General features: G+C 54.7%; 1 protein-coding gene across 2 annotated transcripts; it reads left to right on the top strand.

Annotated features, from left to right (window-relative positions):
* The first annotated feature begins 415 nt into the window (after nt 1-415).
* MMD2 (monocyte to macrophage differentiation associated 2) lies at nt 416-18,423 on the top strand. Of its 2 annotated transcripts, none has more exons than XM_032704385.1 (7): nt 416-814; nt 13,289-13,370; nt 14,037-14,197; nt 14,287-14,361; nt 14,663-14,764; nt 15,151-15,238; nt 15,682-18,423. In XM_032704385.1, the coding sequence occupies exons 1-7, from the start codon at nt 768-770 to the stop codon at nt 15,883-15,885; spliced, it is 759 nt and encodes a 252-aa protein (XP_032560276.1). In that variant the 5' UTR covers nt 416-767; the 3' UTR covers nt 15,886-18,423. The 2 variants fall into 2 exon arrangements, with proteins under 2 accessions (XP_032560276.1, XP_032560277.1); XM_032704386.1 differs by having other exon boundaries at nt 420-814; nt 15,169-15,238.
* The last annotated feature ends 1,482 nt before the right edge of the window (nt 18,424-19,905 follow it).

Below are 19,905 nucleotides of genomic sequence, written 5' to 3'. Positions count from 1 at the left end.
GAGCAGGGAGGGATGGTGGGATGCTGGTGGGAGTTGTGTCTCCACCCAGGGCCACCCTGCAGCGATGGGGCTGGGGCAGAGCTACCCACCCCTGCTGGGGCCTCTGGAAAATAATGGGAAAAAAAAATCATTAAAATCAAATAAATAAGAACGAAGCCAAACAAAGCAGTTCCCGGGGGACGGCCCTGCCCCGGGGCGGGCAGGGATGGCTCCGGGACCCTCGGGGGGACCCGGCCGTGGGCAGCGGCGCCGGGGGAAGCGGGCTGGCTGCTGGCACTCGCCGCTCCCCCCCGCCCCGATGCTTTAATCACATTTTCAATTCAAATCTGCTGCTATTTGATCCCCCGGGGGTGGCGGCGGGGAGGGGGGGGGATATTTTTAGCTGTGCTTAAAGCTGCCGGGGGGCGGAGGGAGATCGCGCAGGTTGCTGTGGCCGCGAAGAGTTGGAAGGGATCCCCCCCCCCCCCTTTTTTTCTTCCTTCTCCTCCTCTTTGCACATCTGAGGGCGGCAACGGGGCTGGCTCCCCCCTCCCGGAGGTCGCCTTTGTTTTCCCCGTGTCGCTCTCCCGAGCAGCCGGGGGGGCGGGAGGGGCCGGGGCTGAGCCGGGCTGGGCTGTGCCGGGCTGGGCTGGGCTGGACCGGCCGCCCCTTCTCCTCCTCGCCCCGCCGGACCCCGCCGAGTTGGTGCCGTTCCCCCGGGCGGCACTTTCCCCCCACCCCGGGGCTGAGCAGCCGCCGCACCCCGGGACCTCCATGGCACCGTCGCGATGTTCGTGTCCCGGGTCCTGGATTTCCAGAAGACGCGCTACGCCAGGTAAATCCGTCGGTGCGGGATCCCCGAGCCCCCGGTCGGCACGGAGCCCCCGGACAGCCCCAGTCTCTGCCCGGGCTCGGCTCCGCTGGGATGGAGCCCGAAAGGACCTTCAAAAGCTGCTGAGTGCCCCAAAGCCCCGGGCAGGTGCGGGCTGGGCTTTTGGCTAGCTGCTTTTCTGCATCCCTAAAAGATTCTGAGCATCCCTGGGAGCCCTTGCTGCCTTTCTCTGGGTCTAACTTCACTGTGATCTTTCCCGCTGCTGGGGGACCAGAAACCTGTCTCCCTGCAAGAACAGATCCCATCGCTGGTTCCAAATCCACCTTGCAGGGATCAATGCTGTCCAGGGTCCCACTGGACCCACGTGAACCCCCTCGGGGTGACTCCCCCAGCCCAGACCTGGGAGCTCAACAGGGCTCCCATGGGATGTATCCGTGGTGCATCCCCCCTCCCTGAAATCCCCAGGGAGATTTTCCAGCAAGCGGCAGGGACTCGTTTCAAGAGCTCAGGTGTGTTAGGAAACCTCACGGTGTTACCTGTGCCGGGGGAAACCTGAGGATCGCTGGGTACGGGTCAGAGGGCACTCGGCCACGTGCGCTGCTGCGGGATCAGATGTGGCCTCTAAGAGCGGGCTGGCAGGTGACACGGGGACAAGGGCCACCCGCAGCCCTCTGGCTCGCGGGGTGGCCGAGGATGAGTCAGATCCCACAGTGCTGGGGACTGCACGGCCAGAAGGAGATCAGGGGTTGCTGGGGCTGCTCAGTTTTGCACCAAGGACGGGCTTTGCTCCCAGTGACTGTGGTGGGGATGTTTCCCTGGCTGCGGAGGGTCCCACGGACTGATGCAGTTCCTGGGGGCTCTCAGCTCTGTGCTGCCACTGCCAGACTCCCAGTGGCCCTGTAAGGGGCAGATACCAGAGAAAAACTTGTGTGAAAACACGCGGTGATGGTGTTTCTTGCCCACACTGGGCAGGATGATCCCTGGGCGATGTTTCCCTGGGCTGAGTAAGAACAGGAGACCATCCTCTTACCGCCTCAAGCCATGAGCTCCTCTTCTTCCCAGTCTCCCATGGGGAAAATCCATGCTTGCATCTCCAAAAGCTGCCTGAAATGTGGGCACTTGCTTAAAGACTATTTTGATGCTGTAGCTGCCTCCTGATAACCTTTGCCTGGGGGGAAGAGGCGGGAGGTGCCCAGCAGATCTGCACAATACATCTGGTAAAGGCTCCATGGGAAAACAGAGAATTCAAGACTTTTTCTTCACAGCTGGCATGCAGAGGACAGGGCTGGGGGAGATGGAGTTGAGCAAAGCTCTGTACCCCCAGAGCAGGAGGAGAACCACAGCTTTGCCCTAAAGCAGTGATGCAGAGGCTGTTTGGGAGCTGGGCAGCAGATCAGAGGCTGCCCCCCCCCCCCAGTCTCACTCAGCAGAACCCATCTGCCAACCTGTTGTGTGATTTATCCCAAATCAGCATGCTCCAACCTTGTCGTGGTCCTTTCTGGAGACAACTTGTTAGATGGGGATGAGGCACTACAGAGAGCCTTGCAGGGATAGAGCCCCTTTGCAGGGCAAGGGCTGTGGAGCACAGGAAGGGTCAAGTCCACAGGGTATCCTCCACCTCTCACTGTGTGCCAGGGCTGCATGGGGAGCAGGAGGAGACGGGTGATCCCTTGGCTTTCACCCCAAGGCAGTCACCAGCACGTGATGCTAACCCAGGACTTCCCGTATCACTGCAGAGATCCTCTTAGCCTAGTGCTTAAAAATAACAGTGGGCTAATCTCCATCCCCCCCGTGCACACCAGCTCTCCTCTCCACAGAAATGCTCTGCTGTGGCATATCCCAAAAGAAGCCCTAAAGCTGCTCCTTCCTTTGTGCTAGGGATGTGCTTTCAGCTGGGCTCTGAGGTGGGGACTGGGGTGAGCAGGAGCCAGGGGACCTTATGGTGCCACATGTCTTTCAAGGCAGCAGAAGTGTCTCAAATCCTGGGTTCAGTTTTGGGTCCCTCACTACAAGAAAGACGCTGAGGTGCTGCAGTGTGTCCAGAGAAGGGAATGGAGCTGGGGAATGGTCTAGATCACAAGTCTGATGAGGAGCAGCTGAGGGAGCTCTGGGGGGATCAACCTGCAGGAAAGGAGGCTCAGGGGGAACCTTCTTGCTCTCTCCAGCTCTCTGACAGGAGGTTGTTGCCAGGTGGGGGTCAGGCTCTTCTCCCAAGTAACAAGTAATAGGACAAGAAGAAATGGGGTCAAGTTGCACCAGGAGAAGTCTAGGTTGGATATTAGGAAGGATTTCTTCACCAAAAGGGATGTCAGGCTTTGGAACAGGCTGCCTGGTGAAGTGATTGAATCACTATCCCTGGAAGTTTTCAAAAGCCCATGTAGATGTGACACTTGGGAATGTGGTTTAGTACTGAACATGGCAGTGCTGGGTAATGGTTGGACTCAATCTTAGAGCTCTTGTCCAACCTTAACAATTCTATGATTCTATCTTGCAACACCTTTACAGAGAATGATACTCTTGCTTGTGGCCTTCCTTAACAAAACAAACAAACAAATGAGCGAAAAAAATCAGAAAGTTTTCCTCGTGGTGGAAAAGCCTGGAACAGCTTCATTTTTCATGTTGTTTTATCTAATTTTGAGCAAGGACCAAGAAAGGAGAAACTTGGCCATCAATACACCCACCAAAAGGAATAAATAAAACAGAGCATGGTGATGAAAGACCTGTTGTGTGAGAGCTGCAGTGAAGGCACCGGGCTTTGAACAAAGAGATGAAAAGCAGTGATCAATGTGGTAACGTTCTGTGAACTGCCAGGAGAAAACTCAGGGCTGGAGGGGCACCAGGGTGTCCCCAAATCCCTCCTGGCTGGGTTTTGGAGATGGAGCATTACAGCTGGGGCAGAGGGGCAGAAAACAAAGGGGGTGGTCTGTCACTGTGGTGTCACAGGGATGCAAGGCAATGCCATTTGAGCACATTGTGGTTATAAATGAGGCACTTGGTGGTTTCTGATCTGCTGTGAGGTCTTGGAGGCTCTCCCATCACTGACACTGTGGGGAAAGGGAGTTCAAAAGCACAGTTGCTGCAAGGCTCTCCCTGTCACTCACAGCCTGCACCCTGACAAGTGATATCCATCTCCTGCCTGACAGGCCAAGTTCAGCCATGACGCCAGCACAGCACACAGCGACAGGGTGCAAGCAGATGTGACTCCTCCTGCTTTATCCAACCACCCCACTCCCCCTTCCAGCTCACTGAAATGCTACTGCATTCCCCCCAGACCAACAGATCAGTGTAAGTCCCATCTTCATCACTAAACTCATTGGTCAGGTTACACTGAGCCAGTAACCAAACCCTCCCTCCACCTCACCATCACCTTTGACCCCATTTTGGCCCACTTTATAAACATGGTCTGGTGTCTCCTGCCCACGTAGCTGCCATGGGGCTGAGTCTATCTCCCTGCAGGGAAACAGAATGCTTCCCAGACTTTGGCCATCCAGAGCTGTAATTGGAAGGAAACATGATTAAGCAGAGAGCTGCTGTATCTGGTGAGCTTCAGCATCTCTGGAGCAGCAGAGAGGGGTTTGCTGGGAGCTGCAGGGCACTGAATCATTCTAACAAACTGATAGCAGTTCACCATTTGATTCGTTCATGCAAAAGGCTCTAAATCTTACTGTTTGCTTGTCTTGCCCTGCACAGAGTAACACAGAGAGGAGCAGCCAGGAAAATCCTCATTAATGTCTCAGCCCAGAAGCAGTGGGCTCAGTGGGGGTGTCTGTAGGTTCATGGGCCAGGCTTGTCCTCACCTGCCCTGTGTCACAACGTAGGCACTGCCACCTCCTCACCAGCATGAGGGGATGGAGGTCTGAACTCTACACTTGCTCAAAACCAAATCCTCTAAATATGGGGAAAGGTGGCTGGAAAGACCTTCCTTTTTTCTCCCTGCACCTGTAATTACTGAGCAAGGAGACATTCATCGACTCCTCCAGCATCTCTGGGAAAGAGAGGGAGAGGAGAACCAGCGGGAATAGGAAGCATTGGAGTGCTCAGACACCAAACACAAGGAAAACAATTCCGGGCTGACAGCGTGGACAGAGGTCCCACATTGGGAAGATCTGGTCTCCATTCGCTTTGCGATGAAAACATGAGCAGCCCTCGCCTGCTCCCACACATGCTGAAATGCTTTCCAAGAGCTCTGCTTCCCCCACAGCCCGTGTGGGATGAAGCAGTGAGAAGGGAAACGCTTTCAGTATTAATACCACAGCTTGAAGCTCCTCAAGAGGCAGGGGCTCCTCACCGTGCAAGCACCAGCCCCATCCCACCAGCCCCAGCAAGACCTGCCAGTCTGTCCCCAGCTGAGCAGATCCCCTTGATGCAAAAGGACCTGCTCCAAGAGATGGGGAGACCCCCAAAACACCTAGGGAAGACCAGGATCAGCTGATGTCACCAACCAATTCCGTGTTGGTTGCTCTGTGGGGCCAGGTTGACCCAGAAACCCTATTGAAGGCAGCACTGGTAGGAGTCATCTCATGTAGGTTTAAATGCCCAGGGCACATCGTTGGAATTTGATATTTGGAAGGCAACAAGTACTTGGAGCATCATTTTTGATGGGGTATCCCCTCAAACTGCCCCATCCCCTCCTCTGGGAAGGTCAGGGGACCCAGCAGGAGAGGCTCAGGTGGGGATCACCACGCTGGAGATGGGCACTCGTGGGCAAACCAAGCCCTGTGCCTTGTGCTTTTGGGGGAAGGACGATCTCTTGGCTGCTTGGGAAACACGGTGATCTTTTCCCTCCTTGAGCTGGTGTTGGATATCAGCCTGATGTGATTCCTTGGCACAGCTGACTGTGGCCAGCTTCATGAGGTAGCGGCCAACACAATCCATGGGAAATTCAAGCCACTGCCCAGCACAGCAGGTCAGTGAATGCGAGAAATGGGGCTCTGCCAGGACTGCTCCGGGACTTGCCTCCCCTCCTCCTCCCTTCCCACACCCCCAGCTCCACAGCGAGACAAAGCAGTGCCAACCAACTACAACTCCCAAAGAAAGGAAGGGAAAAGAGCACAACTAAATCCACTTCACCGCTCTTGGGGTGTGCTTGGCTGCGGCTGCACAAGGAGGTTGGTTGAGTACCCAGAGAGGTGCTGCGAGGGGACAGATGCTCAGAGCAGGGGCTGAGCAAGGCAGAGGAGACATGGCCAAACACACAGAGCTTGGGTCTCACTTGGTGTTCTCCAGGTGTAACTGAACCTCGACATTTTCGTACAGTGTTTGTCCAGTGGACTCTGTGATACACTGCAACCTCTTGTGATAACACGACACCACAGGCATCGTATTCCTGTTCCTGGTGTACGAGTCAGATGCCGACAACTGGAGCCAAGCAGTGCTGACCTTCAGGACAATTTGGATCCAGGCCTGTGCTCCTGTTTACAGGAGTTTACAGTTGAGGTTTGCTGCTGCTGAGGAAAGGATTTTATGTAGAGGAAGATCATCAGGTCAGGGCAAGCAGTTCCCTTCTCTCTGTGCCGAGCTGCATGGCTGGCGCCACAGTATTAGACACAGCCCTGCTCTCTGTTGTAATACTAATGGAAATCTTACTATCTGCATGCCTGGCTGGTGAAATACATGATTTTCCTTCTGTGCCTTCGCTGTGCGGAAGCATTTGCTGAATAATTTACAGATATGATTTGTACTTGAGCAGCATCCAGGAATCCCAAATGAGAGCCTGGCTGTGTCTCTCGGGCCATGCTGTGGAAAGACTTTATGGACACAGGACGCTGTCACCTGCCCATGTATTTCACAGTCACAGCCAGGGTTAGAAGCTGGGAAGGCTCCAGCCCCCAAACTATCCAAATCCTCTGCCAGCAGGCTCAGGTTCTGGTGGTCACACTCACTCCTGCCCGCCTTGGGCTGTTGCAGCCAGAGCCAGTCGAGGATTTATCGCAGTAACTTCTGTGCTCAAGGAAAGGCAGCAAGGAACAGGCACAGTGACTTTCCAAACAAGCAATTAATGAATAATAAAGGATTTTCAGTTCTGGACACAGCCCTCCTAACATTCACAAAACACCTGGGACATCAGAGTAATTTTGTGACTAATCAGCTGTTGTTGGAGGTCTCATGAGTACCAAATGAAACAAGAAGTCCCAGCTCAGAAAGTAATTTGGGAAACACTCACCAATCCCATCTGTTGTGAATAAACAAACAGCTCTGCTGTGGTTGCAGGGTCATGAATTGCCTTGGAAGAGTTAGAGATACCATCTACATAGAGAGCAGAGAGCCTGCCAGGGAGAAAAATAAATATCCCTGCACAGAGGATGGGAATATGGGCAGCTATGATCCTGCTGGGAATTACCTGCTGAGTTTCCACCACCAACCTAGCCCTGCTAGGTGTATATGTGCTCTCACGGGTGTAGAAATGGTCAATGCCTTCATCTAGCCTGGCTTGGAGCCTCCTGTGCTTGTCCCTGCTGGGATGAGGAGCAAGGAAGAGGAATGGTGTATACCCTTGGTGTGGTCAGGGGAATAGCAGCATATTCCTGCCTTTCTCAGCCACTCATGCACCCCCCTCATGCAGGATATGTCGGGGGGGGGCATATTCTCTGTCCCTTCAGGGGGGACATCTGTGCCTGTGGCTCAGAGCCAGGTACAGCATGGACATGGCTGAGCACACAGTCCCTGTCCAGGAGCATCTCTAAGTCAGCAGCAGCACTTGTTCAGTGTTCCTCAGGGCATGCAGGTTGTGTCTGGGGGGGTATATGGCCAGTCCAAGGTGTTAGTACATGTCAGAGTGCTGGGAATGAGCAAAACTGGGGAGGGGAGTAATCAGAGGTGATGAATAACTATTCAATCTGCTGCCTGTTTTGACTCACATTGTGGAAGCAAATCTTGCACCAGGGGCATCTGGGCGGGTTACTCCAGAAATCTGGTGATCTGCTAATTTACCCATAAGAAAGATTGAGAAATGCTGGTTTATATGAAAAGCCTTTCATTTCCTGCTCCCTACCCAAGCTGCCAGCTCTTCGCATGATGCCAGGAAGAAGTATAAAAGAAACCACTTCAATGTCTTGCTCCATCCATCCATCCCTCTTGCCCCTTCTCACCTGGGATGGGCCTGAGTCACAGGAGCAGCCCATGGACAGGCTTGTCCCAGCTGTCCCATCTCCCCTGGTCCAAGGAGCTGACCCACAAGCTTCCAGCACTCACAGCTCAGCTTTCCAAACCAGAAGCACCATATGTTTGTGTAGGAGCATGCAGGAACCGAGGAATGGGCATGGAATAGAGGTTTCAGCTCTTAACAGGGTGCCACGCAGCCGTGCACATGCCCGCGTGGGTGGCTCTGCAGATGGCAGTGCTGGGCAGCATCAGCCTTTGCATTTCTGCTTCCCAGTGGCAAATGCTCCCATGCCAGTGGGTAGGAAGGAAAAGTAGGATTTCTCAAGTGCTCCTGGGCTGGATAAAGCAGCAGAGTCTGGGGGCTCTGCACTGGGAGCTACAGCCACAGGTCAAGAGCTTTTCCCATGTTTCCAAACTGCAGAATTGATGGCCGGGACTCAAAGGGGGTCATGGGTATAAATCCCTGTGATCCTACTCAGTCTCCTGAATCCTGTGATTGTGTTCCATACAAAAGCAGCCATCGGGCTCCACACCATCACACTCAACCCTCTGAGACTGAGCTAATTACAAACCACAGAGGAGCTCAAGGGGATGAAGCCTCTTACCAGGGATGCAGTTGGAGCATTACCAGATTAGGGGTCAGAGACAGAGCACACACCAAACTCCATCTTGCAGGGATGCCACCACAGCAGCTCACATGTGAGCATGAGCCTCAGGACCAAGCCCTGGCATCTGAGCTGGATGTGCAGCCTCTGGGCTCATCAGGGCAAGATGATACTCAAGAGTCTGAAGCCAGTCTGCCCTACAGGAACACATCTGCTTCACCACTGTCACCTCAGGCACTACAACACTTGTTCTACCAAGGGACAGCTCAAAGGGCCCAAGCAGGACTTACCACCACAGCATCCAGCAAGTGCTTCCTCCATCCTTCCTCTCTGACCATCATCAAGATCCTCTTCTGTTGCTCTAAAAACAGCTGTGACATCCAGTCATAAGAGGAAGAAAAAATCTTCTCCTTTTGTAGCCAGATCCCAAGAGCTGTCCAGCAGGGAACACAGCCTGGAAGAACACCAGCTCCTCGGTCAGGAAGGTGGATGCAGAACAAACCAGCATCCCACCTCCAAAGGCATCAGGCCAGATCCTGACTAAGCTGAGCTCTTTTATAAGCCACTTGCAGGTGAAACCTGTAGATGTGAGCTGGTCTGGGGAGATGCATATCACCTGGGATAACCTTGGACTTGCTGACTGCTCCTTTGTCCCTGTGTCACTGAGTCCACAGTCCATAGACACAACCACAAGTACAGCCTGATGTATAGCAGGGTTGGGGGTGATAGGCGTTGGACTGGCTCATTCCAAGGACAGGGATGAGCTGCCCAGTGGGAGCCCAGCTGACCCCTCCCCATCCATATTTTAGTGGTGATTTTACACCCTCCTCACGTTATCTGTCCACTGGCTCTCCTAAAGGATATCAGTATTATTATCCTCACTCAGAGAGGGGGAAAGGGGGAGTGAGAGGGACATGAAGAGATGTGGCAGAGACCAGCCAGACACTCAGTGTCAAAGGCAGGGCTAAATCCCATCTCTCCTAAATTGCAGCCCGGCCTGGGTGTCCATCAGAGGTCTTCCCCCCACGTGTGCAAAGGACAGCTTTCCTGAAAAGTATTCCATGGCTCTGCTTCTGGGAGTGTGTGGTCACCATGGAGTGGTTGATGCAGGTTCTCTTAGTGCCCTCAGGAGAGCTCAGATGCTCCCACATGAGCTTTCCTGAGGAATAATTTAACTTAATCCCCTTTTTACCTTCCTCTTCCCACCCTGGCAAAGCAAGAGCCAGGCAGATCTCCATGATTTTTGAGGTTGGAATTTTGTTCTTGGATAAAAGTCTTTTAAAAACTCTGTAAAAACCCCCTGAAGCCACAAAAAAGCAGAGTGGGAGAAAGAGAAGGAGAAAGGAACAGGCCTGGGAAGCCAGCTCTGCACTTTGCCCCGGCTGCCAGGGACAAGGGGCTCTTTGTTTCCCTGGCCGGAGCCTGCTGCACTGGCCCTTTTCAGTCTCTCTCCCTGGGAAAGGGGCCAGGGGGAAGCAAGGCACAAGCAGGGCAGGCAAAAACCTCGGGGCTGCTGTGAATAACCCCCGCTCAGACCCCCAGCAGCCCCCCATCTTCATATAGCCGGTTGTAGAGAGTCTGGCAGGAACAGCACCGGGAGGAAAAGGTGCCCGGGAACCCTTCGGTTCCCTGCTTCCCACGCACCATCCCTGGAAATGAACATGCTGGTGCTCCTGCCGTGCAGGAGGCTTTGAGCTTCTCAGTGTCTTTTGGACTTTACCTTCCTAAATCACCTGCTAAAAGGCACCAAAGCCCCCAGCTGTTGTGTGATCACTGGCCTGTAGCGTTGAGGGAGCCGCAGCTCTGTGGCTTTGCTGGTGTGGCTGTTGGGGCCAAGTCTCTCCCATCTCCTCCCACCCCAGGGACACTGCCAGGCTGTCCCCAAGCCTGTGGCTGCAATGACATGGAGCTGGCAATGGCTGTGGGTTCAACCAACCAGACAGAAGACTTGCTGCAGGGATCAGATCTAAGTTTGGAGAGCTGTTTTTCATCTTCTCCTTATTTTCCGTCATTGTAAAACCCCAGAGCTCTGCCTGGCTGCCAGCAATTCCCCCTTTCCTAAGCCCAGTCACATGGAGCTGGGGTGGGAAACAAGCAGCAGGCTCCCTCTGGGGCTCTCTGGGATTTCATCAGCTCTAATGAGACTCACAGGTGCCCCTCTCCAAACATATCCATCTGTCCAGGCTGGAGCTGTGGTTTGAGGCTGGTTTTGCACACTGGTATGGCAACTGTCCACATGCTAGGAATGCTGCAGGGCTCCCGTTGCCCTGCCCTACACCCATGCCAGTGTGCACAGGGATGACATGAGCTGGATGGATGCTTGACACCCCGGGATGGTCTGAGAGATAGACAAAGTCCCAGGAGAGAGGAGAAGGGGAGGAAATGGCCTCTGCACCTCTGGGGAGCAAGGTGCTTCAGGGCAGCCAGAGACTCATCCTGCCCTGCCAGGAGATGGGCAAGCATCAGCTGCTCCCGTTTCTGCAGAGCACAGAGAACCACAAAAATGTGCCAAAGTAGCCCTAAAATGCAATGCTGGCTGCTGCAGGAGAGCCCCACTGTGCCCAGCTGGCCCAGCACTGTGCAGGCAGGTCCCACATCCATGATGCTCTGTATCCCATCCTCCACAGGATGATGTTACTAGAAAGCAGCACAGGAAAACAAGAGCAATCTCTCCCCAGGTCAAAAAAAAGTTCCTCCTCAAGGTTATTTCTCCCTCCTGGAAAAGCAGGTGTTTACTTCAGCCCCATTCCATGGGGATGGACAGGGTAGCCCTTCTGGGCCTCTCCATCCCTGTACCAGAGCTAGGGAGGATATTTGCATCCCAGGGATTCCTTCCCAAAGGGTCTGGGTGCCCCTGAACCCAGGGGAGGGGGCTGTGAGAACGGGTCCTGCTGCTGCTCCCCCTTACTGCTCTGAACAGCACCGCCAGAATGGAGGGGAGACGGTGCAGGCTTTGTTAAAATAAATAAAATCAAGGAAAAGGCCTTGAACATGTTTCCTCAGCAACTGTGACGTCATATGGGATGTCTGGCCTCCCCCTCTTTCCCCCCTCCTTCTTATTATTAAAAGGGAAAAGAAAGGGAAGCAGACAGTGAAGGGGAGCTGGGGACAGTCTCCTGGCAACGCCTGGGACAGTAAGGTCCTCCTGCCAGAGGCACACGGCTCCAGCGTGGGGAGCTCCACCAGCACTCATGGCTGGAGCACTGGGATGGGGAGGGCATGCCTGGTGTGCCCTGGGACGGAGCTGACAGCACTCTGGGCACTACCATGTCCCCAGGGATGCCAGCTGCTCCCCAGGCAGGGCAGCCTTGCTGAGCCTTGATTTACCCAGCGCAGGTCCTCGGTTTGCAGAGTAGTGGGAGCGTGGCCCCTCCATTCCTCCTGCTAATTCCAGACATTTTTTGGTGATGATGATCACAGAATCTTCCTGAAGTGCCAGGGTCTGTCAGCAGGCAAGGCAGGGGCTGGGGACAGAGCCCCTGTGTGGGTTGTCACTGTCACCTGTTGGGGAGACCTTCACACACCCGGGCCTGTTCTGGCCATACTCTCCCCCAAAATCCTTGTCATCTGAGCTATTTAATCCATCCTGGCTCACTTTTAACAGGCAACAGCAAGTGGCTCTGGCAGTGGGACTAAGCAGGCAGGAGACAGCAGAGAAGTCCACACAGACATGGGTGGTTCAGGGATGGGGAGAGGGGACTTTTACTGCCTTTCCCAGCACTCCAGACCAAGGGGTCACCTGTGCCCAGCAGCAAGGTCCTGCCAGCCCCTGAGCCCCTTCACTGGGCACAACTCAGCTGTGAAACACGCCACAGATGGTCCAGGAGCCGGGGGCAAACAGGGTCAGAAAACAATTAGCCCAGGTCCTGCAGGGCAGCCCTGCCAGCACCCACTCAGCTCCGCTGTCCTGACCTGAGCCATGGCAGGAAACGCCTTTAAACCCCTGATTCTCAGGACCAGGGAAGGATCCCTCTCTGTTTTCCTGCTTCTTATTCCCTTTGCTAATCCACCACTGCTGGCTCCTGCCAGAAGAGGATGGTGAGCGAGGCTTTGCTCCAACCCATTATCACGGATGCACATTTAATTTGCTGTTACATACCCAGCAATGGACCAGCCAAGCCTGACACTATTTTTTATCACTGTGTGCCAATCCAACAGGGGGAATCAGTACATTCCTGAGAATGCCAAGAGCAAGCTGATACCTCAGACTAAGAGAAACAGAAATAAAGATACAGGTTTCCAAAGGAGAGCAACAGGGTTGCCCCCCCCAGCAATCTGTGCTGGGATGTGTGGCCCTGTGGGTAGGGGGTGGGTGCAGGTGGTACCCAGAAACCAAAGGCATCGTGGGGATACCCTGTTGGAGCTGAGCACACTGCTGTGACATGAGGATGTCACCACCGGATGGGTCGAGGACCCACAGACCCGCCCACTACCCCATATGCCCTCTTCACTGCTGAGGCTCTTCCCACTGCTGCCTGCAGCAGCAGGCAGAGCTGGCTCCTGCCTTCTGCTCTTCAAGCAACAGCAGTTAATGGGAAATGTTTCAGCCTGAGCTGTGGATGAGAAAGACCTGAGGTCCTGGCATTTGGGGACAGCCAGATGAACCAGCTGCACCCTGGGGCTACTTCTGCAGGGCAGCTGGAGCAAAGCTGAGCTGCAGTGGGGCTCCAGGCTGGGGGGCCTGGGGGTGCCCCTGTGCAGACCCCTCCAAGAGGGTTTTGCCCCCAGCCCTGTCCCCTGAGCACGTTTCTCTCCCTGGTTCTTGCTGCAGGTTCATGAATCACCGTGTCCCGTCCAACTGCAGGTACCAGCCGACGGAGTACGAGCATGCAGCCAACTGTGCCACCCACGCAGTGAGTCCCTGTCCCCACCCCAGGGTGAGGGAGGATGGAGCTCACCTCTACGAGGATCCCCTGAGGAACCTCAAAGAACACCAAAAATCTCTGTGTTCAGCCCTGGAGCAGTCACTGGGAGCCTTGGGGCTGTGATGAGGCAGATGTGCCCCAGGGATTGGGATGTTCTCCTTCCTTCTGCCCTGGGAAGCTGGTGGGCATCTCCCTTGCTCTCACCCACTGTGGCCTCATGTCCCTGAGGAAGCTGGCTGTAGGAGCCAGTGGAGCAGGAGTATTTTGCAAAGCTCCCTGAAAATGGAGTGTTTCACAGCAGGAACTGTGACAGGTGCCCATGGGGCTGCCTGCACAGCCCTTGGACTGAGCTCTCCCCACATCAAAGCTTCCCTGGGGAGCTGGCAGCTCCCACTCTGAGTCCTGGGAGATGACTCAGAGGAAGCCACCCTCCTTGTGCCTTCTTCCTCCTCCCTACCTCCATCTGGAGAAGCTATTTTGGAACTGCACCACACAGGGAGGGACCCTGCCTGGCCCATGTGGGTGGCCAGGCTGCCTCTTATGGGTGGTGGCTTTGACCAGAAGCAAATCCCACCTAAAAGGAAAAGTTGAGACTGTATTGTAGCTGCTTGATGGAAATGCAGAGTCAACAGGAGGTTTACTTCTGCCTTCCAGTTCTGGATCCTGCCCAGCATCCTCGGCAGCTCCATCCTCTATATCCTCTCTGATGACCAGTGGGAAACCATCTCAGCCTGGATCTATGGTTTTGGCTTGTCCAGCCTCTTCATTGTCTCCACTATTTTCCACACCATCTCCTGGAAGAAGAGGCATCTCAGGTACCATCCCTGATTGCTCAGGGCTCGGGAAGGGGGAGAGGGTCCGCAGGCCCCCAGTGCTGTGACCTGTCTGTCTGTCCATCCCACAGGACTGTGGAGCACTGCCTGCACATGTTTGACAGGATGGTGATCTACTTCTTCATTGCAGCATCCTACGCTCCCTGGTGAGTTGTTGGTGGGTGGGGGCCACCTCTTGGCCCCACTGGAAGGCAGAAAATCAGCCCAGCTCCCACAGATAGGGTTTCCCCTCTGGTTTTGGTTCTGCTTCAGGCTGTACCCTACCCCTTTCCACAAAGCCTTCATATCCTATAGATTTCAACCTCTGTAAGTTGAAGTTACAAGTTGGGAAGACCCTTTGATGGGACAGTCATCAGGTGCAGGCAGCATTTCCCTGTCACCTTGCTGTATTAGCCCAGACCAGGGTGCTGCCCTAGGCCCTACTCACCACAGACCTGGGTCTTGCAGGCTGAACCTGAGGGAGTTGGGTCCCTGGGCCTCCCACATGCGCTGGATCATCTGGATCATGGCGTCTTTTGGGACCGTCTATGTGTTCTTCTTCCATGAGCGGTGAGTGCCTGTACCTGGCCCCGTGCTGGTGGGTGTGTGGGAGCAGAGGTGTGGAGCAGGGATGTGGAGGAGGGATTTGGAACAGCGATGTGGGACCAGGGACGTGGAGCAGGGACGTGCTGCCATGAGTTGCTTCTTCCACGTGGTGGCACCAAATAAAAAGCCAAAGGCCCCTGATTTCTCCCTGAAGCCCCAAGTGCCTGGCCCTGAGCTGGAGCTCCCAAGCCAGGGTGGGGGGTCCATCACCCCTGAGCAGGGTGCCAGCGTGACTCACACATGAGGACATGGGACCTGCCATGATGGCACTGCCACCCTTTTTCCTATAGCCTGGCCGTGGACATTATAAGCATAAAACTCAACCTCCCTCTACTCCTGCCTCCAAGCAGCTTCTCTGTCGGTCACAGGTACAAGCTGGTGGAGCTGGTGTGCTACGTTATCATGGGCTTCTTCCCCGCCTTGGTCATCCTCTCCATGGTAAGCTACTGCTGGGAAGCACTTGGGCTCAGTGCGAGGGACAAATCCCTGCAGGTTGGTGCAGTCTCCAAAGCTGTGTGATGGATTAAACCATCCTCATTATGATGTGGGCTGCATTGGTTTTGCAAGGGCTTTGGGTGCCCAGCAGACACCGTGTGCATCTCCACCAGAGCTCCTGCCTGGGCTCCGTTGAGTTGAAATTGTAGATTCACAGAATCAAATTGGTTGGGGTTGGAAGGACCTTAAAGACCATCTGGTTCCAATCCTCCCAGAAAAGCTGGGCTGCTGGGTCCCCACTGCCTTGCTGGAGGGGAGGGCGTAGCAGAAGGCAGAGAGAGGATCCTGCCTGCAGCTGTGGTCACACTTCTGGTCTTGATGGGGTGGTGGGGAAAGGGCAGACACGCTGTGGCCGCACTGAGCCCTTCCTCCCTGCCTGCTCCCAGCCCAACAGGGATGGCCTCCCGGAGCTGGTGGCTGGTGGCTTCTTCTACTGCCTGGGCATGGTGTTCTTCAAAAGCGACGGCCGCATCCCCTTCGCCCACGCCATCTGGCACCTCTTCGTGGCCATCGGAGCTGGAATCCACTACTACGCCATCTGGAGGTACCTCTACCGGCCCGGAGCGCTGGAGACCAAAACGTCCCGGTAGAAGCCTTAAAGACGTTTTTTGTGCCAACAGGCACACGGGGGCATGGAGGGCAGTGGGGAGGGAGCCTGCACTGTGGGCTCGCCCCAAACCACCCCCTGGCCCCGCAGGCAGCAGCCGCTGGTGCCCCTCCAGCACAGACAGGAGAGCCTGGAGGTCGATTTTAAGCATTTTTCCTTTTTAACCTCGGGAACTGTTCTATTTTTTTAGGCAAAGGTTTCATAACAAGGTAACCGACTGAGGGGCTGTGCGTAATAGGGGGCTTCAGGTACTGGACTTGCCAGGGGCTTCACTCACTCACCTGGCCTTGAGCATCCCATGGGAGTGAGGACCTTGGCCCCACATGCCCCTGGCTAGTGACACCCTGGGTTTGGCTACTGGAGTCTTTAGCATGAGCCACCCAGGGGACTGGAGGTGTCAGGATGGGGGGAAAGACCCAGTGGTGGAGGAGGGGCATGGTGACAGCCCTGCACCACTTGGACTCGGCTCCTAAGTGGTCCTAAGTTGTGTCAGCATTAACTGCTCCCTCCCAAGTGCTTGACAGGAAGGTCCAGACTCAAAAAGCCTTATACGAGATTGAAACTTGAATCTCTTCCAGGGCACCCCAGTCCCCGAGCACTGGGAAACCCCTTCTCTAAGCCAATATTAAGTGCACAACTTGGTTCATCCTCCTAGATGGGCCCTGGGAGCTCCCATGGACATTTTCTCCCTGGAGTGCTTTGCTTTCCTCTTCGGCCTCGGTGCCAGTGGCAGCCCAAAGCATGGCCCCCTCCCAGGCTCTGCTGCACGTGTGCCTTTGGCAGGGAGCAGAGCTGGGATCCAGGTCCTGGCATCCCCCTGAGTGGGGCTAGCCCATCTGCTTCAGGGGATTCCCTTTCTTTTCGAGGGAGGGAAGTGAACCTCCTTGGCCTGGGATCATGGGGCTGCCTGCCTTCTCTGCTTCCATTTTGATGATAAGCCTGTTGCTCATCAGATTTAATTCCACTTTCGAGAGGATTTCTGACATTCCCAGGATCGCTGCAGGGAAGGAACTGCAGAGGTCTTGGTGTGACATGGCAAATGAAGGAGATTTACGGCCACCATCCCGCATCTCCCGTTTTTCCATCTCCATGCTGAGGAGCCGAGCTCCCGGCTCCCACAGAGCTGAGGCCTCCACAGCCTGCAGTGCCCTGGGACCAGCTCTGCAGGGCTGTGCCATTTTGCAGCAGATTACCAAAGAGGAAACATCTGGATATTCATCTCCTCCTGATGCTCTGGTCACCAGGTTGGCAAAAAAATCCAGTGGATTTTCGCTTCCTGTAAGGGGCTCTGGGTGCTGTGCCTGGCACCCCAGTGTGGCATGGGGCTGCTGGGGGTCTCTGCCCAGGACACTCCAAAGCAGCCTTTGGGCTGGGGTTCCCCTTGAGGTGACAAGTGGTCTTAGGGACATGGGGTGAATGAGCTCGTGTGAGCCCAGGCTCTGCTGCTGCCTCTCCTGGTCCCCCAGGTCCCAACCCTTGCTCTGTCACCTACCACAGATGGAGGGGTGGAGAAGGACAAGCTGTGAGTAACCAGCAGTTGATGGAGCATATCTGGGGTTGGAATAGCAGGATATAGAGGTCCCAGAATGGGAGATGCCATATTTTCTGTCTGACAAGTCATTACCCTTCTCTGTGCCTCAGTCTCACCATCTGTAAAATGGGGGTGAAGACACCAACCTACCTCACAGGGCTCATGTGAGGACCTTGTGAAGCACTTGGAGGACAGCCAGTACTTCACAAACATGTGCTTCAATTTTTGCTGAGTCTGGGGGACTGGATTCCCAGAGCCATTGTGGGCCACAGCGACAACTGCGGCTCAGGGTGCCTGGCCCTCCTCCCCCTCCGCCACTAAACCCATGGGGAACCACCCTGGGGATAGATCATGCAAACAGACATTGGCAAACATCCCCTGCCAGGGCCTGAGGATGCCCAAGCACCACCATTGTGTTTTGTCTGTAGGCTTCATCCCAAGGGATTTAACTTGGAAACCATTTTGCTATCGGCAGCTTTTGGCTCTAAATCTGTCCCAGGGGCTCCTGAGGCACAGGAAGGTTCCAGAAGGACCTTTCTGGGGCTACTTCATTTCAGTCTCCTGCTGAGAATCCAGAGCAGGACAGATGCCCGGGCAGGAATGGGTGGTCGGGCTCCATCTAGGATATCACCACCTTCAGCCTGGATTTGCTGAGTGGGCTTCTCTGTAATTGAGAAGTCCCCCCTCTTCTCTTGCTCCTAAATCCTCCCCTTGTAAAGCAGGATTGGGGGGGGGGGGCACAGAGCAAGTTATCGGATTGTCCTCCTATTTTATACTAATTTTAAGTGACTCTCAACATTCAGGATGTCTGTGGAGGAGGGCTTGAGGGAACTTTTTAGCATCTCATGTTTTTCACCATCCACCCTTGTTCAATCAGTATTTTATATTTAACACAGTATTGGGTCAAATACAAACAAGTATAAGGAAGATAACGCTAGTGAATATTGTTTCCTGTGGAGTAGGATTGAAATAAAAACTCAAGATACCTCATTCTTGCCTGCTTGTTAAATCAAAATTAGTTTCCCTGCAGCATCTGGATATAAACCCGTTTTCTACCTGACTCATCCCACGTGGCATTACTCCCTGGTGAGGAGAGGAGCCACTCAACCAACTGCAGGGTGATGGGATGCTGAGCACTGACTCACCTCGATGCAGGGATGGCTCTGCCAGCTGTTGGTTCTGCTTGCAGGAGGGGTCAGAGCTACTTTGTCCTTCACATCAGACGCACGGGGAAATTTGGGTAGGGCACGGGTTGAGCTCCAAGCTGCAGAGTTTCCTTCAAAATAAATAAACTGTTGAGTTTGTTGGCAGTGTGCCCCCATGCCCAGAGGTGCTGAAAGGCTCATCAGCATCTCACCCAAGTGGCTCCAGCGTAGAGCCCTGCACGCCCACTCCAGACCGGTCACTTACCCTCCTGCGTGGCTGAGTTGGAAGTTGACCTGTGGAGCCCAGGGGATGGCACTACAGGGGGATGAAGGATGCCAGACCCACGGAGGTGGAAAACCTGTAACAGACTGGGCAGAGGGTAAGCATAGCTCACTGTGGACCCCAGAGAGGAAACCCATCATCACCCAGCGTCTCCCACCAGCCAGCCAGTCCCATGGGCACTGGCTCTTCTTGGAGAGGGAGAGTTTGCCCCCCATCCAGGGAGTTGGGCAGAAGGTGCTCCTGCTCTGGGCTCTGCACACCCACCAGCTGCCCTCTCACTTGCACTTCTCTGTCAGAATTACACAGGGCTGAATCTCTCCCAGGCTGTGATGCTCAGCAGTTTTCCCAGAAAGCCAGGGAGGGTTCCCTGATTCCAGGGGCAGCTGAACTCACTCCAAAACCTGACCCACAGCTTCCACCTCGCCCATCATTTCTTTGCTGCTGGCGATCGGGTTGGACTGGGAGGCCTCCTGGCTTTGCTGTGCTTTGGTGCTGTCATTCCCAGAGGGTGTCTGGATGGCAGAATAACCTTCCCACACAAAGCACCTCAGCACCACTGAACATGGAAACACCTCTTTAAGCAAAAGGAGACATTTTCACCAAGGGAAGCAAAGCATCAGTGACCACCTCATCTTGAACAACTCCCTACTGCACTCATGATCCATCCCTTCCTGGTTTCAGCCACCAGCCTGCTTGCAGCCTCAGCAGTCTCCAGGTCAACTCTGGAGCTGGTTTGATAAAACCTGTTTGGCCAAATCCAGCAGCTGCCTGTGCAGGTGAGGCGCTGCTGCCAGTGCAGCCCTGCCTGACTTGCCCCTGGCATTTTCATAGAATCCTAGAAAGGCTTGGGTTGGAAGAGACCTTAAAGTTCTTTTTGTTCCAATCCCCTGCCATGGGCAGGAACACCTTCCGCTAGACCAAGTTGATCAAAGCCACTTCTATCCTGGCCTGAAATACTTCCAGGGATGGGGCAGCCACAGCTTCTCCAGGCAACCTGTGCCAGAGCCTCATGACCCTCATAGGGGAAGAATTTCTTCCCAATAT

The sequence above is a fragment of the Chiroxiphia lanceolata genome, chromosome 16 (genome assembly GCF_009829145.1).
Source record: "Chiroxiphia lanceolata isolate bChiLan1 chromosome 16, bChiLan1.pri, whole genome shotgun sequence".
Classification (NCBI taxonomy): domain Eukaryota; kingdom Metazoa; phylum Chordata; class Aves; order Passeriformes; family Pipridae; genus Chiroxiphia; species Chiroxiphia lanceolata.
This window is presented reverse-complemented; position numbering and strand designations above follow the sequence as displayed.

Coding starts and splice junctions, on each gene's coding strand:
- MMD2 (XM_032704385.1), top strand. CDS start 768: ATGTTCGTGTCCCGGGTCCTGGATTTCCAGAAGACGCGCTACGCCAG. Junction 13,371..14,036: donor CCAACTGTGCCACCCACGCA/GTGAGTCCCTGT, acceptor TCTGCCTTCCAG/TTCTGGATCCTGCCCAGCAT. Junction 14,198..14,286: donor TGGAAGAAGAGGCATCTCAG/GTACCATCCCTG, acceptor TCCATCCCACAG/GACTGTGGAGCACTGCCTGC.